The sequence below is a fragment of the Magallana gigas genome, chromosome 8 (assembly GCF_963853765.1).
Source record: "Magallana gigas chromosome 8, xbMagGiga1.1, whole genome shotgun sequence".
NCBI lineage: Eukaryota > Metazoa > Mollusca > Bivalvia > Ostreida > Ostreidae > Magallana > Magallana gigas.
Genome location: NC_088860.1, coordinates 41,561,003 through 41,585,265, shown reverse-complemented (window position 1 = coordinate 41,585,265; position 24,263 = coordinate 41,561,003). Strand labels below are relative to the sequence as shown.

The 24,263-nt window shown below is 29.9% G+C and overlaps 1 protein-coding gene across 1 annotated transcript in view; it reads left to right on the top strand.

Moving 5' to 3' along the window:
* LOC105342829 (deleted in malignant brain tumors 1 protein) overlaps positions 1-24,263 on the top strand; it is an 87,964-nt gene that overhangs the window by 10,841 nt on the left and 52,860 nt on the right. The window contains exons 9-13 of the mRNA XM_066069297.1: positions 9,845-9,907; positions 10,936-11,098; positions 11,190-11,314; positions 12,055-12,090; positions 15,965-16,003. Coding sequence (XP_065925369.1) covers positions 9,845-9,907; positions 10,936-11,098; positions 11,190-11,314; positions 12,055-12,090; positions 15,965-16,003 — 426 coding nt within the window. The remainder of the gene's footprint in view (positions 1-9,844; positions 9,908-10,935; positions 11,099-11,189; positions 11,315-12,054; positions 12,091-15,964; positions 16,004-24,263) is intronic.

Genomic DNA, 24,263 nt, shown 5'->3' with positions numbered 1-24,263 from the left:
ATATGAATTGAGCGGATAAACAGTGATTTTGATTGGTTGATATAATAATCAGTATTAATTAAATTTAATTTGAAGAATCGACAAAAAACTCTATATTCACATTTGTGAGTAGTTTGTCAAGTGGTGAGTTCAATTTTGTATACTTCTTACAATGCATGGAGTGCATAGATATATTAACTACAAATGCGAAAAAGCAACTGCCTTTACTTTCATGAATATTATTTGCATAAACATTTTTAAACATTGTGTCATCGTATAAATATTTAAAAAAAAAATACATTTATCAATCTTTTATGATTTGCCTTGTTTTACAACACAATCTGTCTGAGCAATGTTGCGTTGCGCTAAAAAAACGTCAGGTTGAACCAAGCATTTATAATAGCTCGGCAGAAACGCAAAGCTACTTACTTTCATATTAAATAACTGTCCGTCTTCTATCGGCTGGTGCAGTTATTTATGATCAACCATGATATAATGTTTTTGGTGTACCAAAGTGTTTTCTTTTGTTCTTTGGTCTAAATGTAACTTACTCGGTTTTTAGGTCGTTGGATTTCATAATGATACTTATTAAGGACGTTGTTTACTCAGGGTTTGAGTTCTCAAATCCGGATTGTTAAAAAGTTTTATTTCATGAGTAAAATTTGTTTTAAATACAAAAAGTATTTATAAAATGAATTATTATTGAGATAACAATCGATATTTTTTACTAATTATGGAATTAGGCTCTGACAAAGTTTGACTTTGAGCGAAACAGAGGAACTTCGGACTAAATTTTTCAGATTTTGTTTTCACTGAAATATTTTTGGTAGTACTATGATATTTAAAGTTAAGATTTTATTTGTTAGTCAACAAATTTTTGCATATTTTCTGTTGGTTTTATCTTACTTTTTCGTTTAGATAATCGCATGGCACACACTACAAAAATATTGAAAAATGCTTAAAAATGATAAAAGACACCATATCTCTAAATTTTGATCATTGACCTCATATAAATTTTATGCCAGCAGAGAAAAGTCAATATACTTAGTTTAATACTATTAATGTTTTAGCATTATCATCATTCAGTTTTTTGTAATATTGATTCAAAAATGGGTAGTAATTTGAAAACTGATAGAGGAAATTCGGACTGGAATATCTATAAAAATTGTGAATGAAAACTAAATGCTTTGTATCAATTTAATGTCACTACCATTCATAAACTGTATTTCATTTGTCAAAGAGTTAGGCAATTTGTATTATTTTAACAATTAAGAAAATTTCAATCATAGTCTAAAATTTTTATGGATTTTTCTCAAATTTTTAAATAATATTCAATGGCCATTAACTCAAAAAGTAGGTCATTTACCTACTTTTTTGAAAGTGAAGAATAACACTACCATGTAAGGTCTATAACACACTATAGTTTGTTTTTTATTATCATCAGTGGAATTTTTTTTCATTCTGAGTAAACGTCATCCTTAAAGAATATTACGCAAATATTTCAACGGGCAAGATGAACATAGCTTGCATGATTTGTTAGAGCTGATATTTTTCTTTTGTTAAAAGTTAAATCGACATCATTAGTTACTGTTCCTTCTAAAAGTAGCTTGTCACAGGATAAGTTCTAATAGCTTTTGAAATTCCGTTACACGACATCATCTAGCTTTGTTTCTGGAATCACAATAAGTTTTTCATGATTTTGAATCGATTTAGGTATTTTTGCTATACTTTCTGTAATAAACACCAATTTGAATGAAATTCATAATAAAATTCTCTACAAAGGTTTCTTTCATATATTTTGTTTTAAAAGGGCTTTTATTTGTTTGTTATTAACTGAAGTTGAAACATCGACCTCATTTGAAATTTCCGCTACATCAAGTAGCAAGTTAAAACTCATGAAGTTAGCATGACATTTTAAGTGAAAATGAACATATTTCTAAATTCTGCACATTATCTGATGCATGGGTGCATGTATTTGAAAGAGTTTTAACTCGTCTGTGAATGCTTGTATTTTGTTTAGTTATGCTAAGTAAACGTAAAATCACATGTTGCAAAGCATGAGTTTTTTAAAAATGGTATTTCTAGTGTCTAAAAAATTCTGACGTCAATCTCTTTATCAAGTGGCACTCAAAGGTTTTAAATAATAGCTTATTATCAAAGGCATGCAATCTCTATCTTCATCAATAACTTTCAATCCTATAATAAGATTATTTGTTCATATTTTCCTCGCAATGTTTCCCGATACAGTATCACAAAACACGATTCCATTCCAGGAATGTTGCATATATTTGAAAAGTGTTACATGAATGTACATACATACAGTAATTTTAATATTTTTTTCCTTTTCCTCTTTCTTGTTTTATTAGGTCACCTGAGTAAACTCAGGTGACCTATTGCTATCCGTTTTTGTCCGACGTCGTGGTCGTGCGTTAACAATTTTACATTTTTAACTTCTTCTTAAAAACTACAAGGCTGATTGTTACCATTTTTGATGTGAGGCATCTCTATGGAAAGAGAAATTAAAATTGTGAATTTCATGGCTCTATCACCCCCGGGGCGCAACATGTTGGGCCAAATAAGCAAAAAAAAAAGCCAAATTTTCAAAAAATTTTCAAAAATCTTCTTCTCTACTCCCACACATGTGAGGAAAAAACTGGTTGCATAGTAATGATGTCCATGAGGCCCTCCACCAAAATTGTGAAATTCATGGCCCCTGGGTCAGGGGTTCTGGCTCTAGGTACGGGCCAATATGGCCATATAGTAAAAATGTATTAAATCTGAGAAAATCTTTTTCTCTATTACTATATATATTTGTTAAAAACTAAATGCATGATTATGATGTCCATGAAACCCTCTACCTAGATTGTGAAATTCATGGCCCCTGGGTCAGGGGTTCAGGCTCTAGGGTGGGGCCAATATGGCCATATAGTTAAAAAGTATTAAATCTTAAAAAATGTTCCTCTCCCATATATTTTTGTTAAAAACTAAATGGATGATTATGATGTCCATTAGGCCCTCTACCAAAATTGTGAAATTCATGACCCTTGGGTCAGGGGTTCAGGCTCTAAGGTGGGGCAAATATTGCCACATAGTAAAAATGTATTAAATCTTAGAAAATCTTCTTCTGTACTCCCATATATATTTGATAAAAACTAAATGCCTGGTTATAATGTCCATGAAGCCCTCTACCAAAATTATGAAATTCATGACCCCCTTTTTTAGGGGTTCCGGCTCTAGGGTGGGGCCAATATGGCCATATAGTAAAAATGTTTAAAATCTTAAAAAATCTTCTTCTCTACTCCCACACATGTGGGCAAAAAACTGAATACATGGTTATGATGTCCACTAACTCCTCTACCTAAATTGTGAAATTCATGGCCCCTGGGTCAGGGGATCAGGACATGAGAAGGGGGGTTGCAATATGGCAATATAGTGTTAATGCATATAATGTTTAAACATTTTCTTCTGTATTCTCACACATCTATAAAAAACTAACGTATACATGTAATTATGTTTACCAGGAAGTTCTCCACTGAAATTTTAATTTTCATGTCCCCTGGAGTATGGGTTTGACTCTAGGGCCAAAATGGATGTATAGGTGTTAATGCATTAAATATTAAAAAATTATCTTCTTTACTCCCACACACCTAAAAGGAAAACTGAATTCTTGATTTTGTAGACCAGATCTCTTAGGTTTTTTGCCAAATTTATAGGTTTCACAGTTCTTTTTGAAATATTTCAGGCAGGGAGGTGGTCGTCATTACAAATTTGTATTTTTTCTACTCAAGAATGAAACCTAATTAATTAAGTGCATATATGAGACTCCTTGACAAGATTGTGTATGGTTTTTATGCTACTCAGGTGACCGTTAAGGCCAATTGACCTCTTGTTAACAGTTATGCTCTGTCAATTATAAAAAGTATTATGTGAATTTCTGACTTGTCTTCATTATGTTTCTAGTTTCTTTCTTGAGTTAAGATAGGGTTTAAACATGTTTGTTAGGCTAATTTGTCAGTAAGGCATCATCCTTGCGCCAAATGAATTGGTTTAAAATATTTAAGTTTCCTGTAACTGGTTTTCTTCATTAACGTCTCTAGTTTTATTTAATTTTAAGTAGAATCATCAACTTCATTACTATTTACAAGCACATTAACAGGTAGGTTTCATTGATTTTCGAATGGCCTAGCTGCAGATTAAGAAGTCTTATCCAATACCTGTAATTGGCATGAATATTGCATGGTGCCGAACCATTTGGAAAAAAAAATATGTCTCACTAACGTTTTGATTGCATTAACAATAGGTAGTTTTCATTGTATATCGAATTGCAAGGCTAAAGACAAAATATGCATAAAGTACACTTAGCCAATATAATACATTGAACATGAATATTGCATGGTGCCAATTATTATCATTCAATAACAAAAATACATGTCTCATTACGTTTTGACTGCATTCACAATAGATAAGTGTCACTGTATATCTAGCTGTATTGCTTAAGACGAAGTAAACTTAGCCAATGCATGCACTTAACATGAGTATTGCATGGTGCCCAATTAGTTGTAAAAAATAATGCCCAACTGCCTTTTGGCTTCATATTTATCCTCCCACCACCTTCCGACACATTATATTCAAAAGGTGTTATTGTATCGTTTTTATGCCCGTTGCAGGAATATTGTTTATTTGAAAATGCATTTACATCCTTTTTATCAATTTCATTCAAAAACGGTACAATTTTCAAAGTCAACTCCAATATGAACTGCAAATCCATAAAGATCATTTATTGCATGACCTGCGATGGATGCGGAGAAAATTACATTGGCCAAAAAGGGACCAATTTAGCCGACCGTGTGAGGGTACATAAGCAGCAGATAAGGGATCCTTCTGTTCGTAACACTCCGTGTAGTGAACTTTTGATGTGTGCGGGAGAGGCCGGTTTGAAATTTTTCCATTTTACAAAGTACGCGAGGAAAGTGATCAGCTGCGACTTGCAAAAGAGCAATATTTCATAAATAAATTTAAGCCTAAACTTAATAGATGATTGCATTATTTATTCTGCATTGACTTTATTCAGCTTTCATTTTAATAACCTCTTATTTTAAAACAATATCATCTGTACATATTTTATTACGTTGACATGTGTAAGTAAAAAATATTTGCCGCCATCTCTAAATATTGTTTACACTGTTCGTGACGTTGTCTACTTTATGACGTCATAATAACGACGTCAACGTTTGTTATTTCTGTTACAATTTGAAATCCACTGAAGAGCCGATCAGGCGAAAGCGCTCTGGATTAAATTTTAGAGAAATGGATTATTGTGTTATCGTCTACTGAAAACCTTTTTCTATATCGTTACCTATACCAAGGACTTATTCGTTTGTATATATATATATATATATATATATATATATATATATATATATATATATATATATATATATATATATATATATATATTAAAATCATGTCATTTTTGTGTAGCCCAAGGTTAACAAACGAGTGAATCGAATGCTCAATTTAGACAGAGACTCTGAAAAATCGTTTAAGCGTTATTGTGAATTGTGAATTTTGAACATGATTAAATACACCGAGAGTGTTAATAAATGTCGATTCTTTATTTTACACGTGTAGTTTTTTCAGCGATTCCACTGGTTTTTTTTTAAATTGCGAGCACAGACATTAACCATTATTTCATGTCGCACTACATACAGTTTGTATTGGTCAGTAAAATTACTAGCAATAACAAAATTTAAAATCAAAATTCTCCTAATCAACACGGAAGACAATTCTTTGCGTATTATAAGGGTATTTACAAATGTTCTAGATATGACATTAACTAAGAGATGATTTATTTACGGGGATTTAAACGTAAAAGTGGCTGTTAAAGTTGTGAAAAAATATCAACCATATTAAAGGAACTATAACTATGTACATTTATCTGGAAATAATAAGGATGCTTTTGCATATCATGAAATGAAGAGTTTATCTGTAAAAAATTAAATTAAGTCTACTAAACAACTTGAGCATTAATGCCTCATTTCATGGAAAATGCAGTTATGTTTCTTTTTTTTTGATAGACTGTAACGCAACTTACTGAGCAACGATAAAATTTTTAAAAAGCCTACCATATTACGAGTTATATTATAAAGTTTCACAGCAATTAGTAATCAAAGAAAATTTAATTCTAGATTATTAAAAAAAATTGTTAATCCCTACATATTATGACGTGTCGAAAAAAAATTGGCGTGCGCTTTTTAAATGGGTGTGCCTTAATTAAAAAATCTTTACAATGCTTATTAGTTGAGATAGACGATAGTAAGGAAGTAAAAGTATCCCAAGGAAGATCCGCACAAGAAAATTAATACCACTCATTGTGAATCTTGTTTTACTGCAACTTGTATTTATTTACTAATATAAGTCTTACCGTTAAGTTTTCATAAATTGGTATTTGTAATAAAAAAACCAAAATATCCTCAACAAATAATTTTAGTAGATATAGTAGAATATTGCTTTCATGTAGTTCTACTGAAAATAAAAGCCCAAATTTCATAGCAATTGTGTAAAGGAAGTATTGTAGGTTCAAGAGTTGCTTGCAAATAGATACTATTAGGCGCACCCCAACATTGTTTTAATAAATTCAATATACATGTATGTGCTAGAATTGAGTAATTCATTCTTTTCCAAAGATAAACATTGATTAAATTTATACCCACTGATTGACACAATGTTCCAAAAGTATTTCACACTCCTTCCCAGTATTTGGTTGTTTGAATGTAACGTAATACAATGTATTTTCCTGTGTGAGAAGTTATATCATTGATTTTATTAAACGTTTCTTCCTATTCAAATTTCACAGTGATATTAAAACAAGCATGTTCATTAAGTTGCAGATCCTTTGACAAAATGCGGTTAAAAACGTTCTTGATAACACCAGGAACTCAAACATTTTACACATAAAGAACATTAATCAATGCTATTTCTATTTAAAAAAAAAAAAATTTCAATATAATACAAAAAATGATATTCATACTACCAGTATCAAAGAACAAGACTGCAAAGATAACGATCAGGAAGTTTAACTGTAAAGCAAATTCTAAAGTCTAGATAACGTGTCGGTAAGACCAATGGAAGTTTGATATTTGTTTCAGCTTGTTTCAAATCGCAGAGACAAAGCATCTTCGGGAATTTCAACCTATGTATCACAGTTATCATTGTATAAGGATAAAAAAGCTAGGATCGGCATGCACTTATCTTGAAGATTGGACAGAAATAGAAACATAACATGATTTTAGTTTGACCTTGTTTATGTAAACATATTTACACAGTTATCAATGCATTTGAGATAAAACGTCTGTAATTTGAACACTCTGTATATCATTCAGACCCATCATATCGGTAAGATAAACATGGGGCGGCGGTTTTCCATGTCAGCGGTGAGTTTGTAATTAATTTATGATGTTTTGAGGCAAAACGTCAAATCATCAGTTTTATTGATTAGCTTGGTTTTTTTTTTTGTCTTTTTGTAATTGGTATTGTTTTTACATAAACAGACTTGAAAATCACAAAGTAAATTCAGTTCAATCCGATATCATTTTATGTTTGAACAATGATATCCGTTAATTTTATAGTATATCCTTATATCATTTGATATTTGGATTGCTAGACGAATCAGTTAATTATGTTTTAATTTTTCAGGTCCTTTTGGTAGCAGTTGTGATAGGTATGATAAAGTAACAAACATTAAAATGGACCGCATTATCAATGCAATTCATATTACATTCAATAAGAATTGAGAATACCGACAATTATAGGAATTATACTCCTTATATACTTTAACGAATGTAATACATGAATATCATATATACATGTATGAACAATATCACTTTTGATTTTGTATTGTATGCGGGCTGTAAATGTAATTAATAATTTAAAAAAAATCATCAAAATGACACATACTCTATAAATTCTTTTGTATTAAGTTTTAATATTAAACAATAAAAAATCAAGGGGCATAAAATGCATGGGGAACATTTTGTCGAATAATTGTCATCATTTGTTGATGTGAATATTGACCAAAAGTGATGAAATTGCATTATTCATGGACGGTTAAAAAGTATTACGTTAAAGGTAAAAATATGCCATTAATGGTAAATGATATCAAAGGTCTATTTCAAATGAAAGCAAATGCGACAAAATGAGCAGATTATTTTTAAAAAGTTAAATGATCTTGCCCACTTTAAAAATCTTAGAACGATCTTAATTTTATCAATGGTGGTTAGAATTCATCCAATATAAATGCAATATACTTTATATCATAAATCATCAATGATGCTTTTTTTTTAGCAATAATAAAACCATTTTCTTAAGACAGTGGATGTCAATTTTAATGCGTAATGATATAGTTCAATAAATTGTATCATTAATAAAATGCTTAATACATGTAGGTCATTAAAGGCAAGGACAGTCAAGAACATAATTTTATTTACATTGATAAAATGATTTAGATTATCACATGTTGTCAAGTTGTCATAAAAATAAACTGCTTATTTAAGCTTTTTTGGCTGATTTATTCGGGATATGAAGGTAGGGACATTGCAGAAAAAATACATAACATATATGTTATAATATGATTATTAATATTATGGTATACATAATATGATTTTTTCTGCTATGATCGCTACCTTCATACCCCGCATGAATCATAAAAAAAGCATTTTATTGTTAATGTTTACATTTTTCTTTTACCTTATTAATAAATTGGTTTTAAAAAGTAAGTAAAATTCACTAAATTACTGTGTATGAACTAAAGTACGTTAGCTAAAAGAAACAGCCACATCGTCTGCTGTGAGACTTTGAGTCTGACTCCATCATGATTATTTCGTGCAGTTCGTGATTTTCTTAGGTCGCTGTAAGTTTCGACCAGTTGATAAACGGCACGTATAGATTTCAGTATGGCTGTTTCTATAGAGCTATGAATTGACTATAAGTTTCCGTAGGAAGTAGAGAGAATCATACTTGATAGATGTAAATATAATGTATACGGTGCTCTGAATAAACGCTAATTTATGCATTTTCTGTTACTCAAGTAATCAATTGAACAAAAATTATGTAGGTTCACATGTCAATCTAAAGATTAAACGCATGTATGCGTAAATACATGCATTTTTATAAGATAAATGACAGCTGTAAATCTGCTTTCATTCAATGTTGAAAATAACCCCAAATAAATTTTATTTGAAGTCAAGTTCTTCGCTATCTGAAAGAGTATGTTATCATTGTTATCGCAATGTTTAAAATACATTCTCGTGGATTAGAATTACCGTGTTAAAATCTTTCTACGATACTTGCAATCTGTTGACAATTTCAACAACTAGGCGGACATTTCTCTGACGCTAACCTCCACTTTAAGATTTCAACGAACATGCTGACATTGGTTTGTAATTTAGTGAAAAATCAAAATCGATTATGTTTCGAATTTTTTCAGAGTTTATTATAAAGAGCAAATATCATGAATTGCTAATTAATACTGATCATGTGTTGATAAAACAATCCGGAATGGATGGTGTGACGTCATAGATTAAAATTCAACAGCAGCTCTTATAGAGGCGGGGAAGTTAATATAAGCTATCGATATTTCTTGATTTATTCATTGTTCCGGGGGGTTTAATGAAAAAAGAATACAATTAATAATTATAGTAGATGATAATTATTTTATTCATTGTATAACATATTTTTAGTTTCCTTCCCCTTTACCAAAACAAATGTATCATTATTCGTCAGGATTCTTATGATTAGTTGATGTACGGTATCATTAGAGTTCGCTACCCAGCGGTCATGATGGCTTTGATGAAATTCTATATTACAGGCTTAGGTACACGGACTACAGCATATTATACCACGGAGGATTACTCTAGACAGTACTCTGTAGGTTTGTACATTTTAAACAATAGTTATTTACTGGCGTAGTCAAATTCTAAAAAAAATGTACCATATTTTTTTTTCTTTGAGTATACTATCTTTTCAAAAATATAACTTTTAAAGTCAATTTTGTTTCAACAGAAAACCATCTTGAAGATATAAGAAGAATGCAATGTCTGTTCTTTAAAAAATGTGTCTTTTGTATGGTTTAGGATATAATTGCAGGCAATAGGTCTAAAACGGATTACAAAAGGGGACAAATAGATGACTAATGGCTGATTTCGCTAAATAAAAAAAACAAAGAGAACAAAAACCTTAAATCATATAAACTGAACATCTTCATAGTCTTATCAAGTTAGCAAATTTAAACCACAACGAAAAAAAATGAAAATATTCACATTATTTGAATATTCATCGAGCACCAAAAGAGTAAATATTGTTTTTCTCGGGTTACTTAATCATCACACTGAGAAAAAAAAAGAAAATAGATATATAATTTCAGTACTTGAAGAACTTTATGTTTTAACAAATCTTGAAAATATGTATCATCCATCGTTCTTATTGATGAGAGTGAAACACGATAGCTAGAAAATCTGGGACTAGAAACTTGCAGAATAATACGACGACAAATTGTGACTACCTTTACATGACATATTATTCTAAATGACATATGTTATGCATTGTTTAAATCCTTCGATCATACTATTTTAGCTATTGTTTATTAGCTGAATCCCTTTTGCTTTTAAAGAATATTTTTTTTCAAAAACAAAGGTAGTGGTAGTTGTTTTTCAAATTGGTGTAATCAATGTTATTACATTGCAAGCAAGATATAGATATATGATAATCATATTATAACCATGCAAGACTCTGTATACGCCTTATATCCTCTGGCTGGTGTAGGTGTGTCGAGCAGATACAGAAATTAATATGAACATTTAATTATTCTTTCGTTCTGCATGCTTTTACATGTAGTCACGTGATTTTTTGTTGTTGATTTTTTGCTTTATAATCATTATGAAAATTATATTGCACTGACAGGATATTCAGATGTCAGCATAGAAAACGGGTATTATGGTCGTTTGTACGTGACCCATTATGAACATGGCTACTCTAAATCAGAAGTATGTACCTCTGGATTCAACCGATACGAGGGAGAGGCGCTCTGTCAAGCACATGGATATTCGTATAATACATATACAGCGTATGTCATTTATCAAAATCATACTTTTCAAACCAACCTATATAATAATGCTTTAAATCGTGATTCTTTTTTATCCTCTTTTTTAATACAGCGTATCTCCAAGAAACAGCTACTACACAGTGAGCACAGATTGTAGTTCATACAGATACGGCTCATCTTATTGTGACATTCGAAAACTTGGCTACTGTTCACAAGTTGTTTACATACAATGCTATGGTAATTGTTTTAGATTTCTTTAGAAAAAAAAATTAATCTTAAAAACTTCACTGTTATAATCTGCTTTCAATATTATTATTGCATATTTTTTAATGTTCATTTCTATCCATTTTATCAAATAACCTCAGGTCCATTTACTCTTGAATTTTGAATGCATGAATGAAAGTGGTATTAAAAGAGAGTGATAAACCATTTAAAAAATTGGCGTCATGTTAAAGGATTTTTTTAATTATTTTGATTAAAAAATATAAATGAAAAAGTTCGCTATGCTAATAGCTCGGTTGGTATTGATGTCATTTCGTGTGAAACTCAAAGGACCTCAAAGATAAAATGGTGTATTTATTTATTTGTTTGCGGATTGATTGTTCTATCGAAATATAAATTGATGATACAGTTCTAAATTAAGGATATATCAAATTACTCAATGCAATGACATGTATACCAGTATACCTGGTATCAATGAATTATAAAGAATATATCATATTATAACAAGTTAAAAATGAGAAATATATTTTGGAATATTTAATTAATCATAGTAATCAGTTCATAAAACTTTGAAATTAATTAACAAAGGGAATGCATTTTTGTACGTCATATCGAATAATACTTGAAAGTAATCCCTATCGATATTTTTTTGTGATTGTTAATGATTAGATTGATATCAATGTATTGCCAAGGATATTACTTGTGTTTTTACTAAAATATCATTGTCTAATTAAACGGTTGTTTAAATATTTCAGAGTCATCTACCCTGCCGTACGGATGGTGGACACGAGGTAAGAAATGTACATACATGCACACGTATTTAAATATTTGCGGCTTCCATTGATATTTGGTCAATATATATAATATTTCATTTAAAAGTAGATATTAGGATTTAAAAAGCGACAAATACCAGTAGTAGTATTTTTTTCTTCGGTTTTATTATACCATCCATTAAATTACAATAACGCATATGATATATTTAATACAATATATTTCATTTCGCATGGAGTTTCCAATTTGTAAACATTATTAAAATCAATCAAAATCAACAAATAGGTAATTTGGGGATAAATCTTTTTTTCATTGTAAATTTTTTAAATGGAGTAATTAGAGTCAAGCAATTTGTGTAAAATTTTTATTATACTTGTGCTTAATTTAATTCTTTTTTATCCCCAATTTTAAGCAAATCATATGTGGCAATTAGATCTAGTTATTAAATTCAGAATTAGATAATGCAAATATGCAAAACATCGTTAAAACGTATTTAAATTCCTACACCTAAAATATTGACATAAATGACATCCATGTTTCATCAATATAATACTGTAGAAAAATTTAGACACGTAGCAATGATTTTAAACAATCCTGCGATTCAAGAAGTTATGATGATTCATTTAAATCAAAGTGTAACTAATATTTAAAGAAATGCCAACTTTAAGTGCAAAAAGATTGCGTAAAAAGTATGCAGGTTTATTTCCTTTTTTTCTAAATTTTTCTTATTAATCTGATTATTTCTAAATATTTGAAAAAATACAACCTTATTTTTTTTTCAATTTTATCACTTCCTACGGAAAAAATACTTGCAGCAAATGTAAAACGACTAAATTACATTTCAGGTGCAAACCGCTTTGAATGAAATGTACCATAACTCAGAGAGATGAACATTGACCCCTCTTTCTTTTGTATTTTTTATATTAGTTTTGTTTACGTCATTGATATTTTTAGGTTCTTGAAACGACAGCTTTCAGGTATAAGGCACCTGCAATGTAACGAATTCAAAATGTGTATCTGAAATATCACCGCCATTGCTTACTTTAGAATTCAATTTAAGCCTTGATCTGCCAAAACAATTATCGGTATTAGGAAAACAGATAGCAGATGTTATCCTATCTTTCTTTACCTTAAATACATGAATAAATACAACATAATTTGTTTATATGCGTGGTGGTAACCTAATACCGGTTACGAAATGGAGACTGTGAAACATCATTTTTGTCGACCAGTTTTTCCCCATATAGATGACGAAGGTTGTTCGAAAATCATTGAGAAAACACAAGTATTTCCCTTTATTAGTGACGAATATAAGTAGCATAAACATTGAAGAAATCTGAAAAAAAATCATTGAGAAAATAAATATTACAAATCAATGAATAATTTGTTTACGATGTTACACTGACAAGTCGGTGGTCCGGGAACCCGGCGAGGGCCCAAACTTGGAGTTTATAAAAAAATTGAACATCTACATTTCAAAGCAATATGAGCTGCATTTTTCATGTTGATTTTTTTTTACTTAAATGTTCTTTTCTACTAAAATGACAAAATATCATGGTTTTTAAATTTCTGTTTGTCATATTTTTGTGGAATAGGCCGTTAGGAAGCCTTTTTTGGAGCAAAGAATTATTGTCGTCCTCTACAAAAATTGATTTGCTATATATTCCTGAGAAGAGAGATAATTCCTTTGACAAATATTAATATTTTTTCAAATCTTATCTATACTACTAAATTAAAATAATAGACTCATATTTTTGGTCTTTAATACCGAGAAATCGAAAAAAAGTACTAGTACTGTCATTTGTTTTATATATTTTAAACATTATTGGCACTTGAAGATTTCACATTTGTTTATATTTTTTTTAAATCAACATTCGCTTATTAATATTCAACGAAAATTCCTTTTAAAAAACCGGCAATCATATGGATTTTTCAGATTTTACAATCTTGCGCATGCGCATTTTATTCACGCTAAATCACGGGATGCTCTTTAGTTTTTGTTTCCAAAATATCACATTTGCATGGATAAACTTAGAAACAATATTACAAATACGTGTAAAATTTCAATGAAAATTTGTCATTTATAATATTCTGTTCAATAAACGAAATACGGGAGATAACTTTAACTCAGTGCAATTTCAATAGTTTAGAATGTCAACTCGAAGCGAGTGAAGAACGTTGCTGGAGAAAGTGTTGAATTCTTCATTAATATGAATTAAATTTTCGATGAAAGGTTTTTACAGCCTCATTTTAGGAGACATTTTAAGTGTGGTATATGCCTCTCCCGAGACACAGATTATTATAACGAAGCAGAGTGTAGAGAAATTAATAGCATTATTGTAGGCTTAAAGCTTGATTATGTAAATGGCAACAATACAATGTGTCGATGTATCTATTTCGTAAACAATGGTAAATGTCCGATATCATATACATGTACAATGTCAACCCGTGCACGCACGGGTCAAAGTCTAGTTTACCATAAAGGTTTAGGTTACATGCAGAATTTTCATACAAGCAGGTTTTTGCAGCAAAATAAAATTCTAAAAAATACAGCTCACATTGCATTAAGTGTTGATAGGCCTATAATTCACGATAAAAGAAATTAAAATTCTTATGTTATTTTTGCTATATATTGTGACTAACCATTTTTCAATTTTCTCTAGTATTCGATATAAAATACGGAGATGGTTCAAAAATATGTACCGAGCAATAGAAATTTGACTATGACGGTTTATTGAATCTTGATACAAGTATATCATAACAAAATTTGTTTTGCGTTTGTATGTAATGTACTTTAAAAATTAGAAACAAGGAGAAACGTTAAAAAGACGTTGCGGTGAGTTTGTGGTTGCTCAAGGTCAGAGGATATAGGCAAGTTTGGAAGCTTACCAGAAATGAATGTATGATGTCATAAACTTTAAAATGCTCACGTTTATAAAAGGTATTCTGGTTTACTTTCTGGTGAAATTTCATTGACTCATCTATTTCCAACAGGGAGTAAAAGTAAATGTCTCAATTATTGTCGAACAATCCTCGTAAATAAGTTCATATGCAGTGAAGTAGAACAAATAATACCGTGAAAGATCAATTTTTCATAAACCAAATGTGTATCGTTTCAAATGAAATCAATTAAGGATAAAGTTTACTTAGAATGAACAAAAGAATTCCAATGATGATAATCAAAAACCAACCATTGTGTGTTATAGACCTCTAATGGTATTGTTATTCTTTCAAAAAGGTAGGTCGATGGCCTCTTTTTGAGTTTATGGCCATTGAATATTTTTGAACATTTTGAAAGAAAAATTCCTTAAAATTTTACAATATTTTTGAGATTTTCTAATTAAAATGAAAATGATAAAAATTACAGTTTCTGAATGGCAGTTTCATTTAATAGATACAAAGCATTGAGTTTTCATTCACAATGTTTATAGATATTCAAGTCCGAATTTCCTCTACCAGTTTTCAAATTCCTAACCATTTTCTATTCGATATAACAAATAAATAACTGAATGATGATAATGCTAAAACGTTTATAGTATTAAACTTAGTATATTGACCTTTCTCTGTTGGCAGAAAATGTGTATTATGTCAATGATCAATATTTTTAGATGGAAAACAAAATCTGAAACATTTAGTCCGAATTCCTTCTGTTTTCCTAAAAGTTAAACTTTTTTTAGCCAAACTCCATAATTCAGTTACAATATCGAATGTTATGTCGATATAAATTCATTTCATAAATACCTATATATACCCCAAGTATAATAAATGCTCTCTTAACTTACAAAGAGATGATAATAAACATATACAAATACATGTATATTATTACAACATTTGTTGCCAGAAATGTTTTTATTTATGATAAAACTAGTTTTATATCAAAACTACTACTTACAGAGACCACGGAAACGGCAACTCAACAGCAGTTCACTGTTGGTAAGTCATGTTTTTTTAAGAGGTTGCAGGTATCACAAATCAAAATATTATTAGTGTGAGCTTTAATGTTAATACAAAACAAGCATTATATATAAAATTAATGCTTAAACAATATAAGTAGTTTATATGCTCCAAAATGGTCATTATGTATTATTTTATTCAATAGAGAGGTTTAGCAGACCAACGTGTACGTGTACTTGTACGTGTAGGTTACAAGTTAGAACTATCCGTACCAGCTCAATTACTTTTCTTGTTTAGCAGTTGTTACGTGTACTTGTACGTTTAAATGTTTTAATGTTATTATGGATATCCTCTCCTACTAAGCTGAGAATGTTGGTTATAAACGAAAAGTAGGAATTCTGCATGTGTTAATTTTATTAAACATCATTTATTATATATGCACATTTTTATTTATCGCAAATTAATAAGATAACGGAGCAATTGCATGTTTTGGATGAAGAGTTGCGTGAAGTATAACTCCAATAACATATTAAACGCTAATGGAAGTTTATGTTGGTAGATATCAGTATTCGCATTGAATATTCAGGCTTAAGAAAAGTTAACATATTTTTTTAAATTAATAGACAACAGGGAAACAGAGGCTACAAGTTCGACCTTACGGGTACTTTGCAATTTACACGTATGTTCATTCGGGTACATAGTGTAGAAATTCGTCATTTCACAAACTGATGACGTAATGCACATATTTTCCGTTCTACACGTACACGTACGAGTACACGTTGGTTTGCTAAACCTCTCTAATGTTTAAAAAACACATACTTAACCAATACAAAACTTAGAGAGCATATTTAGAAAAAAAAATATCTTTATGTCATCTTTAATAATATTTCATGTCACCTACATGTAAGGCAAGGGTTATTGCTTGGGGGTAGTATATATTAGTTTATTATTTTATTCTGATATTTAGAAAAGGGAAAGAAATGAGCTGTCAATCAAAGTTAAGATATTGTGAAAGCATTTGGAAAGAGTTTTTTTTGGGGGGGGGGGGGGGTTAACTGATAATGAAGTAGAGTTATCTTCCCTTGCTTGTTCAAAATGGAGTTATCATCCTTTGCTTGTTCATATTTAGTAATTATCAATTGACTATAATGTAATTAATGTAATTAAGATGTTTTATGATCAAAAGAGATATGCAAGTATTTTTTTTTATTTGAATCAAAATCAGTATTGAACTTTCTATATAAACAAATATACTTGTTAAAAGAAAAGTAATAATTGGTAACCAAAATCACTGATATGAGGTACATGTAAAATGATTTTGGTATAATGCTAGATAATGATTAAATGTCAGTGAAAGTTGTTATTGAAAAGCTTGAACTGGGAGAGTTTCTGTCTGCCCCTTGAAACGGGGGATGGGAGGTTTTGCTAAATAAAACATGTACAGTAGCCACCTTGTTTTAGTTTGTCTGTGAAAACATATACACATAAAACATATCTTGAACGTTAACAAATATGGGACGATTATTTTCTCTCAGAGTCTTCCACTTTTTCAATATTGGGGCATGCAGTTCATTATTATCTTTAAGTTTTCGATAAAGTTATAGTCTTCATAAAAACTTTTGAAAGATTTCAGACAGAGACGGGGTCGTCACTATAATATTATAATTTTTCTACTCCAGAATGAAACTTAATTGAATGCTTAAATGAGACTCCTCGACAAGTTTGTGTATGGGCTATGTTACTCAGGTGACTGTGAAGGCCTGTTGCCCTCTTGTATTTTAATAATTTATTTGGTAATAGTTTAAAACTTAGCAAATGAGGATAGGTACATAGTCAAGCAGACTTGTATTATATACTGTAGCAATGTTTGCAGATTTTTGCATATTTTGAAAATAAATCCACTATAAATGAACGATACGCGTTTAGCTTGTAATTACAGCAAAGAGAAGCAATAGCGCATGAAAATATACAAAGTATTTTATAAGGGTTTGCGTGTCCGGTTTATATAATTATATAATTTAATATATATTATATAATTATGTCCTTGTACATATAAGAAGATTTCTATTGGCAGGATACTCTGATGTGACTTTTGAGCACGGAACTTACGGGCGTGTATACATTCGACATTATCAGTATGGCTACAATAGATACACAGTATGTTCAGATGGTTTCTCAAGTACTGATGGAGAGGCGCTATGTCGATCAAAGGGATATTCCTATAATTATTTTTCAACGTATGTTATCAAACATCATATACATTTCGTATCAAATCAGGTAATGCTATGTATTGTTCATCATTTTTCATTCCTTTTTGTAGAACTTCTGCAATGACCCATTACCAAAGCGTGGCCACTAATTGCTATTCATACAACATTTACAACTGTAACATCAGGACACAAAGCTACTGTTCACAGGCAGTTTACCTCTACTGCTCTGGTTGGTACAACAGCTCTTTTTTCAGAAAACAAAACACCGTTTCATATTTAGAATATTATCTAATGTATACGCCATAATAAGCATACTTTATAGACATGAAATTCATTATAATAGATTTATCATACGTAAAATTGCATATTTTCATATTATGCATTTAATTAGCGTTTTCGTGCTGAATATTGTGTTGAACATTGCTGAAAAAAGTTTATTTCAATAGAATGTAATTATGTAGATATCACAGGAATAATGTCCTCAAACTTAAAATTTTATTTTAACGGGTCTAATAAGTGGTTAAAATATGGATTTCTAAACTTCTTCTGATACCCCAAAAACGATTAAGATTTTCAATTTTTTTGACAAAAATATATTAAAAATTAAGGAGACTTTGTTTGATAGCAAGATAAAGATAAGAGGTACTTAGCTATTAATGATCAATGGGTAGTGTTATATTACGTTAAAAAAGCAATAAGGTGTTTTAAGAGATCAGTTAAAATTGTTGATCTTTTGTATTCCGAAAGGTATTGAGAGTTCTGAAGGTGAGATATGTACATTATTAAGTATGTACAGCGTCCATTGATACCTGAACAAGCAATAGCATTATATTGAAGATGTATTGCCAAAAAAAATTTCATGTATGGTTTTTCTGCTTAAATTGTATTATACCAAGCATCATAATACAATGACACATATGATGTTCTGAAACAAATATATTTCAAATCACATGAACTTTCCAACTTGTAAACAGTACTAAAATCGATCGAAAATCAAAAGAATTTAATTTTGTGGGTAAAGGTTAATTACCGCGTACGGAATGGAGACTGCAAAATATCATTTATGAAAATTACTTCTTACAGGAACAACAGAAACCACAGAAACCACTGAAACTACAGAAACTACAGAAAAAGTAGCTTCAACTTATCAACAGTTCACTTTTGGTAAGTTAAAATATTTTTCCAGAGGGTATATGTATTATCAATCTAAAAATTTAAAGCGTGAACTTTAATGATGAATGCTTATACAATGTAAGTAAAAGGAAGGCCATTTTTAGTCATTCCTTATATAATCAAAAAAGCATGTATTTATGTCTTCCCCTCATTTGAATTGTCTGAAGTTTGCGTTTTAAGTTTCAGGATTATTTGTCCATAATTTCAATCTTAAGTACGTGTATTCTATTTAAGAAAAGATCATTCAAATTTTTTGAGCGAACACAGAGTGCCACAGGCAAATAAGGAAAACGGAGACAAAGATGTCTGCTAAACCCAACTTTCTCTGGAAATTCTTGATCTGGCCCTTTTATCTATGCATCTTTTATTTTTAATAAATTATAAGCCTATAAATTCAAACTTAGCAAAAGAGGATATGTACACAGACCAACAGACTTGTATGTGTAACACTTGCAATAACAACCTTTGCAGATTATTGCACATTTTGGAAATAAAACTTCCTTAAGGTAACTCCGTACCGATAAAATCATGGGTTCAAAGTTAAAAACTTAACTTTTTTTTTAACTTATTGGACTTGAATTTCATAAAAAAATAAATAAACTATAAATGTATCCATACAATTTAAGATGTAAGGTAATAAAAACCAAAGGCTGAAATTATCATCTGAAAATCACACTTTCTTTTGTTTAAAAACTAAATGTAAGTGGATGGATACTTGTTTGTCTATCTAAATTTTATTGCTTACTTTGCCAGAAAACTAAAATTAATTAAAAAAAAGAAAAAAATTGTTTACATTAGAAAAATTAATGCATTTAGATATATCACTTAGAGAAAAGTAGAAAAGAGTTATTTCCCTTTGTCATTATTGAATTATGTCGAATATAAGGATGAAAAACGCTTATTAAATATCTCCAAGTAAACAATGATTTGAGTTTTTGGTGTGCACCTATCATAACATAGAAATTACAAATCTACTTGCAAGAATTTTAATGAATTTATGGTTTATGTAAAATGTATGACGTCACAGGAGGGTGGATTTACTTTAAATAAACCATTTGTGTTAAACCATGTAATTGCAGCAAAGAGAAACAATTGCGATGAAATAATAAAAGGTATTTTATTCATGTTCGCATGTCCCTTCTTTGTAATATATAATTACATGTATGTTACTGCGCATAAAAAAATCCATTTGCAGGATACTCTGATGTTACCATAGAGTACGGGACATACGGGCGTGTTTACATTCGGGATTATCAAAATGGCTACAATAATTACGAAGTATGTTCAGATGCTTTTTCTTTAACTGATGGAGAGGCGTTATGTCGATCAAAGGGATATTCCTATAGTTATTTTTCAACGTATGTTATTAAATATCATTTACTGTTTGTCTCAAATGAAGTTTGTGTTATGAAATGGCTAGGTATTGTTCATTTTTTTTCAATCCTAATTCCAGTACCTCTCCAAGAAACCATTACCACACAGTGGCCACTTATTGCTATTATATCAACATTGACAACTGTAACATCCGGATAGAAAGCTACTGTTCCCGGGCAGTTTACCTCCATTGTTCTGGTTTGTACAACAGCTCTTTTTCTGAAAACAAAAACACCGTTTCATACTCAGGAATATTGTATAATGTAAATGTCATAGTTAGAATAATTGATGGGCATGAAATTCATTATATTTATGATGTAGGTTTTAAAAATAAAAGATTTATAATACTTAAAACAGAATGTAATAATATACATTGTAAAACATAGGATGTAACGTTATATTTACGGTTTAAAGAGATCAAATTGCCAGAACTTAATTATGTAGATATCACAGGAATAATGTCCTCAACCTTAAGATTTAATATTAAAGGGATCCAATAAATGGTTAAAATATGGATTTCTAAACTTTTTCTGATACCTCAAAAACGATTAAGATTTTCAATTTTTCTTAGACAAGAATATATCAAAAATTAAGAAGACTTTGTTTGATAGCAAGATAAAAACAAGAGGTACTTAGCTATTGATGATAGATGGGTAGTATTATATTACGTTAGAAAAGCCAGAGGGTGTTTTAAGAGTTCAGTTAAAATTGTTGATCTTTCGTATTTCGAAAGGTATTGAGAGTTCTTAAGGATAATATATATATATATATATATATATATATATATATATATATATATATATATATATATATATATATATATATATAATTAATGTTTCAAAATCATGCGGAAAACCAACAGGTTCGAGGTCCTACAAAGAAATGAACCGTGTTAGATTTCTTACCTCAATAGAAAAAAGGAACAAAAACTAGTTATTCTGCATTGTCTACAATAATTGCTTTTACAATGTTTTAGGTTTAACGACATATTCGACATCAATTAAGAAGTGTTTATGAAAGCTTTGTATTAAGTTGGTTCTTGTCTAAATATGAATTAGAGACAGTTGTCATGAAAGCAGAATTTTAGAACATGGGAGGTACATATCTAACTTTAATACTGTATTAAAGTCATTTTAATCTTTAATAATATTTCTTTATATGTTAATATAAAATACCATTACTCTTAAGGATGACGTTTACTCAGAATGAAAAGAAATTTCTCTGATGATAATGAAAGACCAACTAGTGTGTGTAATAGACATTACGTGGTAATGTTATTCTTCACTTTCAAAAAAGTAGGTCAATGACCTACTTTTTGAGTTAATGGCCATTGAATATATTTTGAAAATTTAAGAAAATTCACAACAATTTTACACTATGATTGAGGTTTTCTTTATTGTGAAAATGATACAAATTGCTTAACTCTTTAACAAATGAAATACAGTTTATGAGTGGTAGTGACATTAAATAGATAAAAAAACATGAAGTTTTCATTCACAGTTTTTATAGATATTTCTAGTCCTAATTTCCTCTATCAGTTTTCAAATAACTACCTATTTCTGATTCAATATGACAAAAAAATCAAAATGATAATGCTAAAACATTTATAGTATTAAACTAAGTATATTGACTTTTCTTTGGTGGCATAAAATTTATATGAGGTCAATGATATAAAACGAACAGAAAATATGCAAAATTATGTTGACTAACAAATAAAACCTTAACTTAATATATCATAGTACTACCAAAAATATTTCAGTGGAAAACAAAATCTGAAAAGTTTAGTCCGAATTTCCTCTGTTTCGCTAAAAGTCAAACTTTGGCATAACCTAATTCTATAATTTAGTAAAAATATTGATTGTTATTCCAATAATAATTCATTTCATAAATACTTTTTTGTATTTAAAACAAATTTTACTCATGAAATCGCACTTTTTAAAAATCCGGATTTGAGAACTCAAACCCTGAGTAAACAACGTTCTTAAGTGGGTTATTTATACTTTATACTTATAATACTCATATATCATATGCAAGAAATAAGGTAGAACTTAGATAAAATAAACATTCCATGCATTCAAAAATCTTCAGCTTGAATTAATGATTTTAAAACACGTCTTCGATTTGTCCAAGACAAAGTTTTGAAAGTCAATGACATTGTTTCTGTGTTGATTATTATATTGTTATTCATTGTGATTGGGTTTTCTCTCTCTCCTTTTTTTTAGTTTAGCAGTTCATCGTCTGAATCTATAGATTCGATCACTTATCGTTTATAGTAAAGTAAACTAATTCTTTGGAGGCATTATTTAGAGGTCCAAAGATAATTCTGGCTGCATGCAACAGTTAGTGTTAATTTCTTAAATAGTTTTAGCTCTTCTAAGTTAATAGCTCAAAAGAGCCTTTTTGAGCACGCCCATCTGTCTGCCGTTTGTCTGTCTCTTTGAAGCCACACCCCTATTTTAAGGCTTTTCTGAACACAAAATAAAACAGTTTCGTACTAAAAATATCTATATTAATTTAATTATTATAAATTATTATCTACATTTTTTATGTATATGATATATGCAATCGTAATCATTTTAAAGATTGAAGGGCATAGCATTGCAATATGTTTATGTCGAATTTAATAATTTAAATTTAAAGAATAAAAAATTGCATACATTCATATTCAACACTTATAATAGCGTGTTAGTAATCAACATTTTTTACTTTAAAAAAAGAAAATATGGCACACTACAAGTTTTAAGTGCCTTTAGCAACTGCTCCTTAGCGCTAAAATTAATAGTGCATCAAGTATTTTCTTCACATAATCATTATTTTTGTTCCAAGTAACTTAACAAAAACTTTATTTTTTTAGTACCAGAAGAGTGTGTGTATGTCACTGATTTTGACCGGGGGGTGGGGGGGGGTGGTGGTAGGTCAAAATTTGACAACGAAACAAAATTTGATATCCTTAAATTTTGCTGATTCTCTATTGCTGAGCCTCTGAGCCCTGGGCAATTTTCGAGACCCACCAGGTGATCAAAGTTTGATCTTGGTTTATTGATATGTGAACCATATTTTTAAGAACTGAAATTCATGACGTGACTACGGAACCATTTTGTTACAAAAGGGGCTCAATGTTTCACATAAGAATATTGGGAGAAGACTTGAACATCTGTTGATACAGGATCTATTATTCTAGATTGTCCAAATTGTTTTGTAAATTACTCCATACGAAGCGCGTTCAATACATAATGCCACTAATCAGATTTCATAAAAAGCAGGGATCAATTGATCTTTGAATTTCTTGTCACGTGAAAAAATTACAATAACATACCGTCAATCATCTCAAAAATCCATAAAACGAAATACAAATTCAAAGCATAGCAACTCGGAACTCCAAAAAATGGAGGTGGGATCAGGTGCATTGGAGTGGGTTCGTTCATATTCTATTTATGTATTTATGGCCGTTTATCTGACCACGTTTTATCATCGAATATTCCTTTGAAAAGCTACTATATAACCCCTACTCGAAACACCGTATAAGATTATGCCTGGTAAGT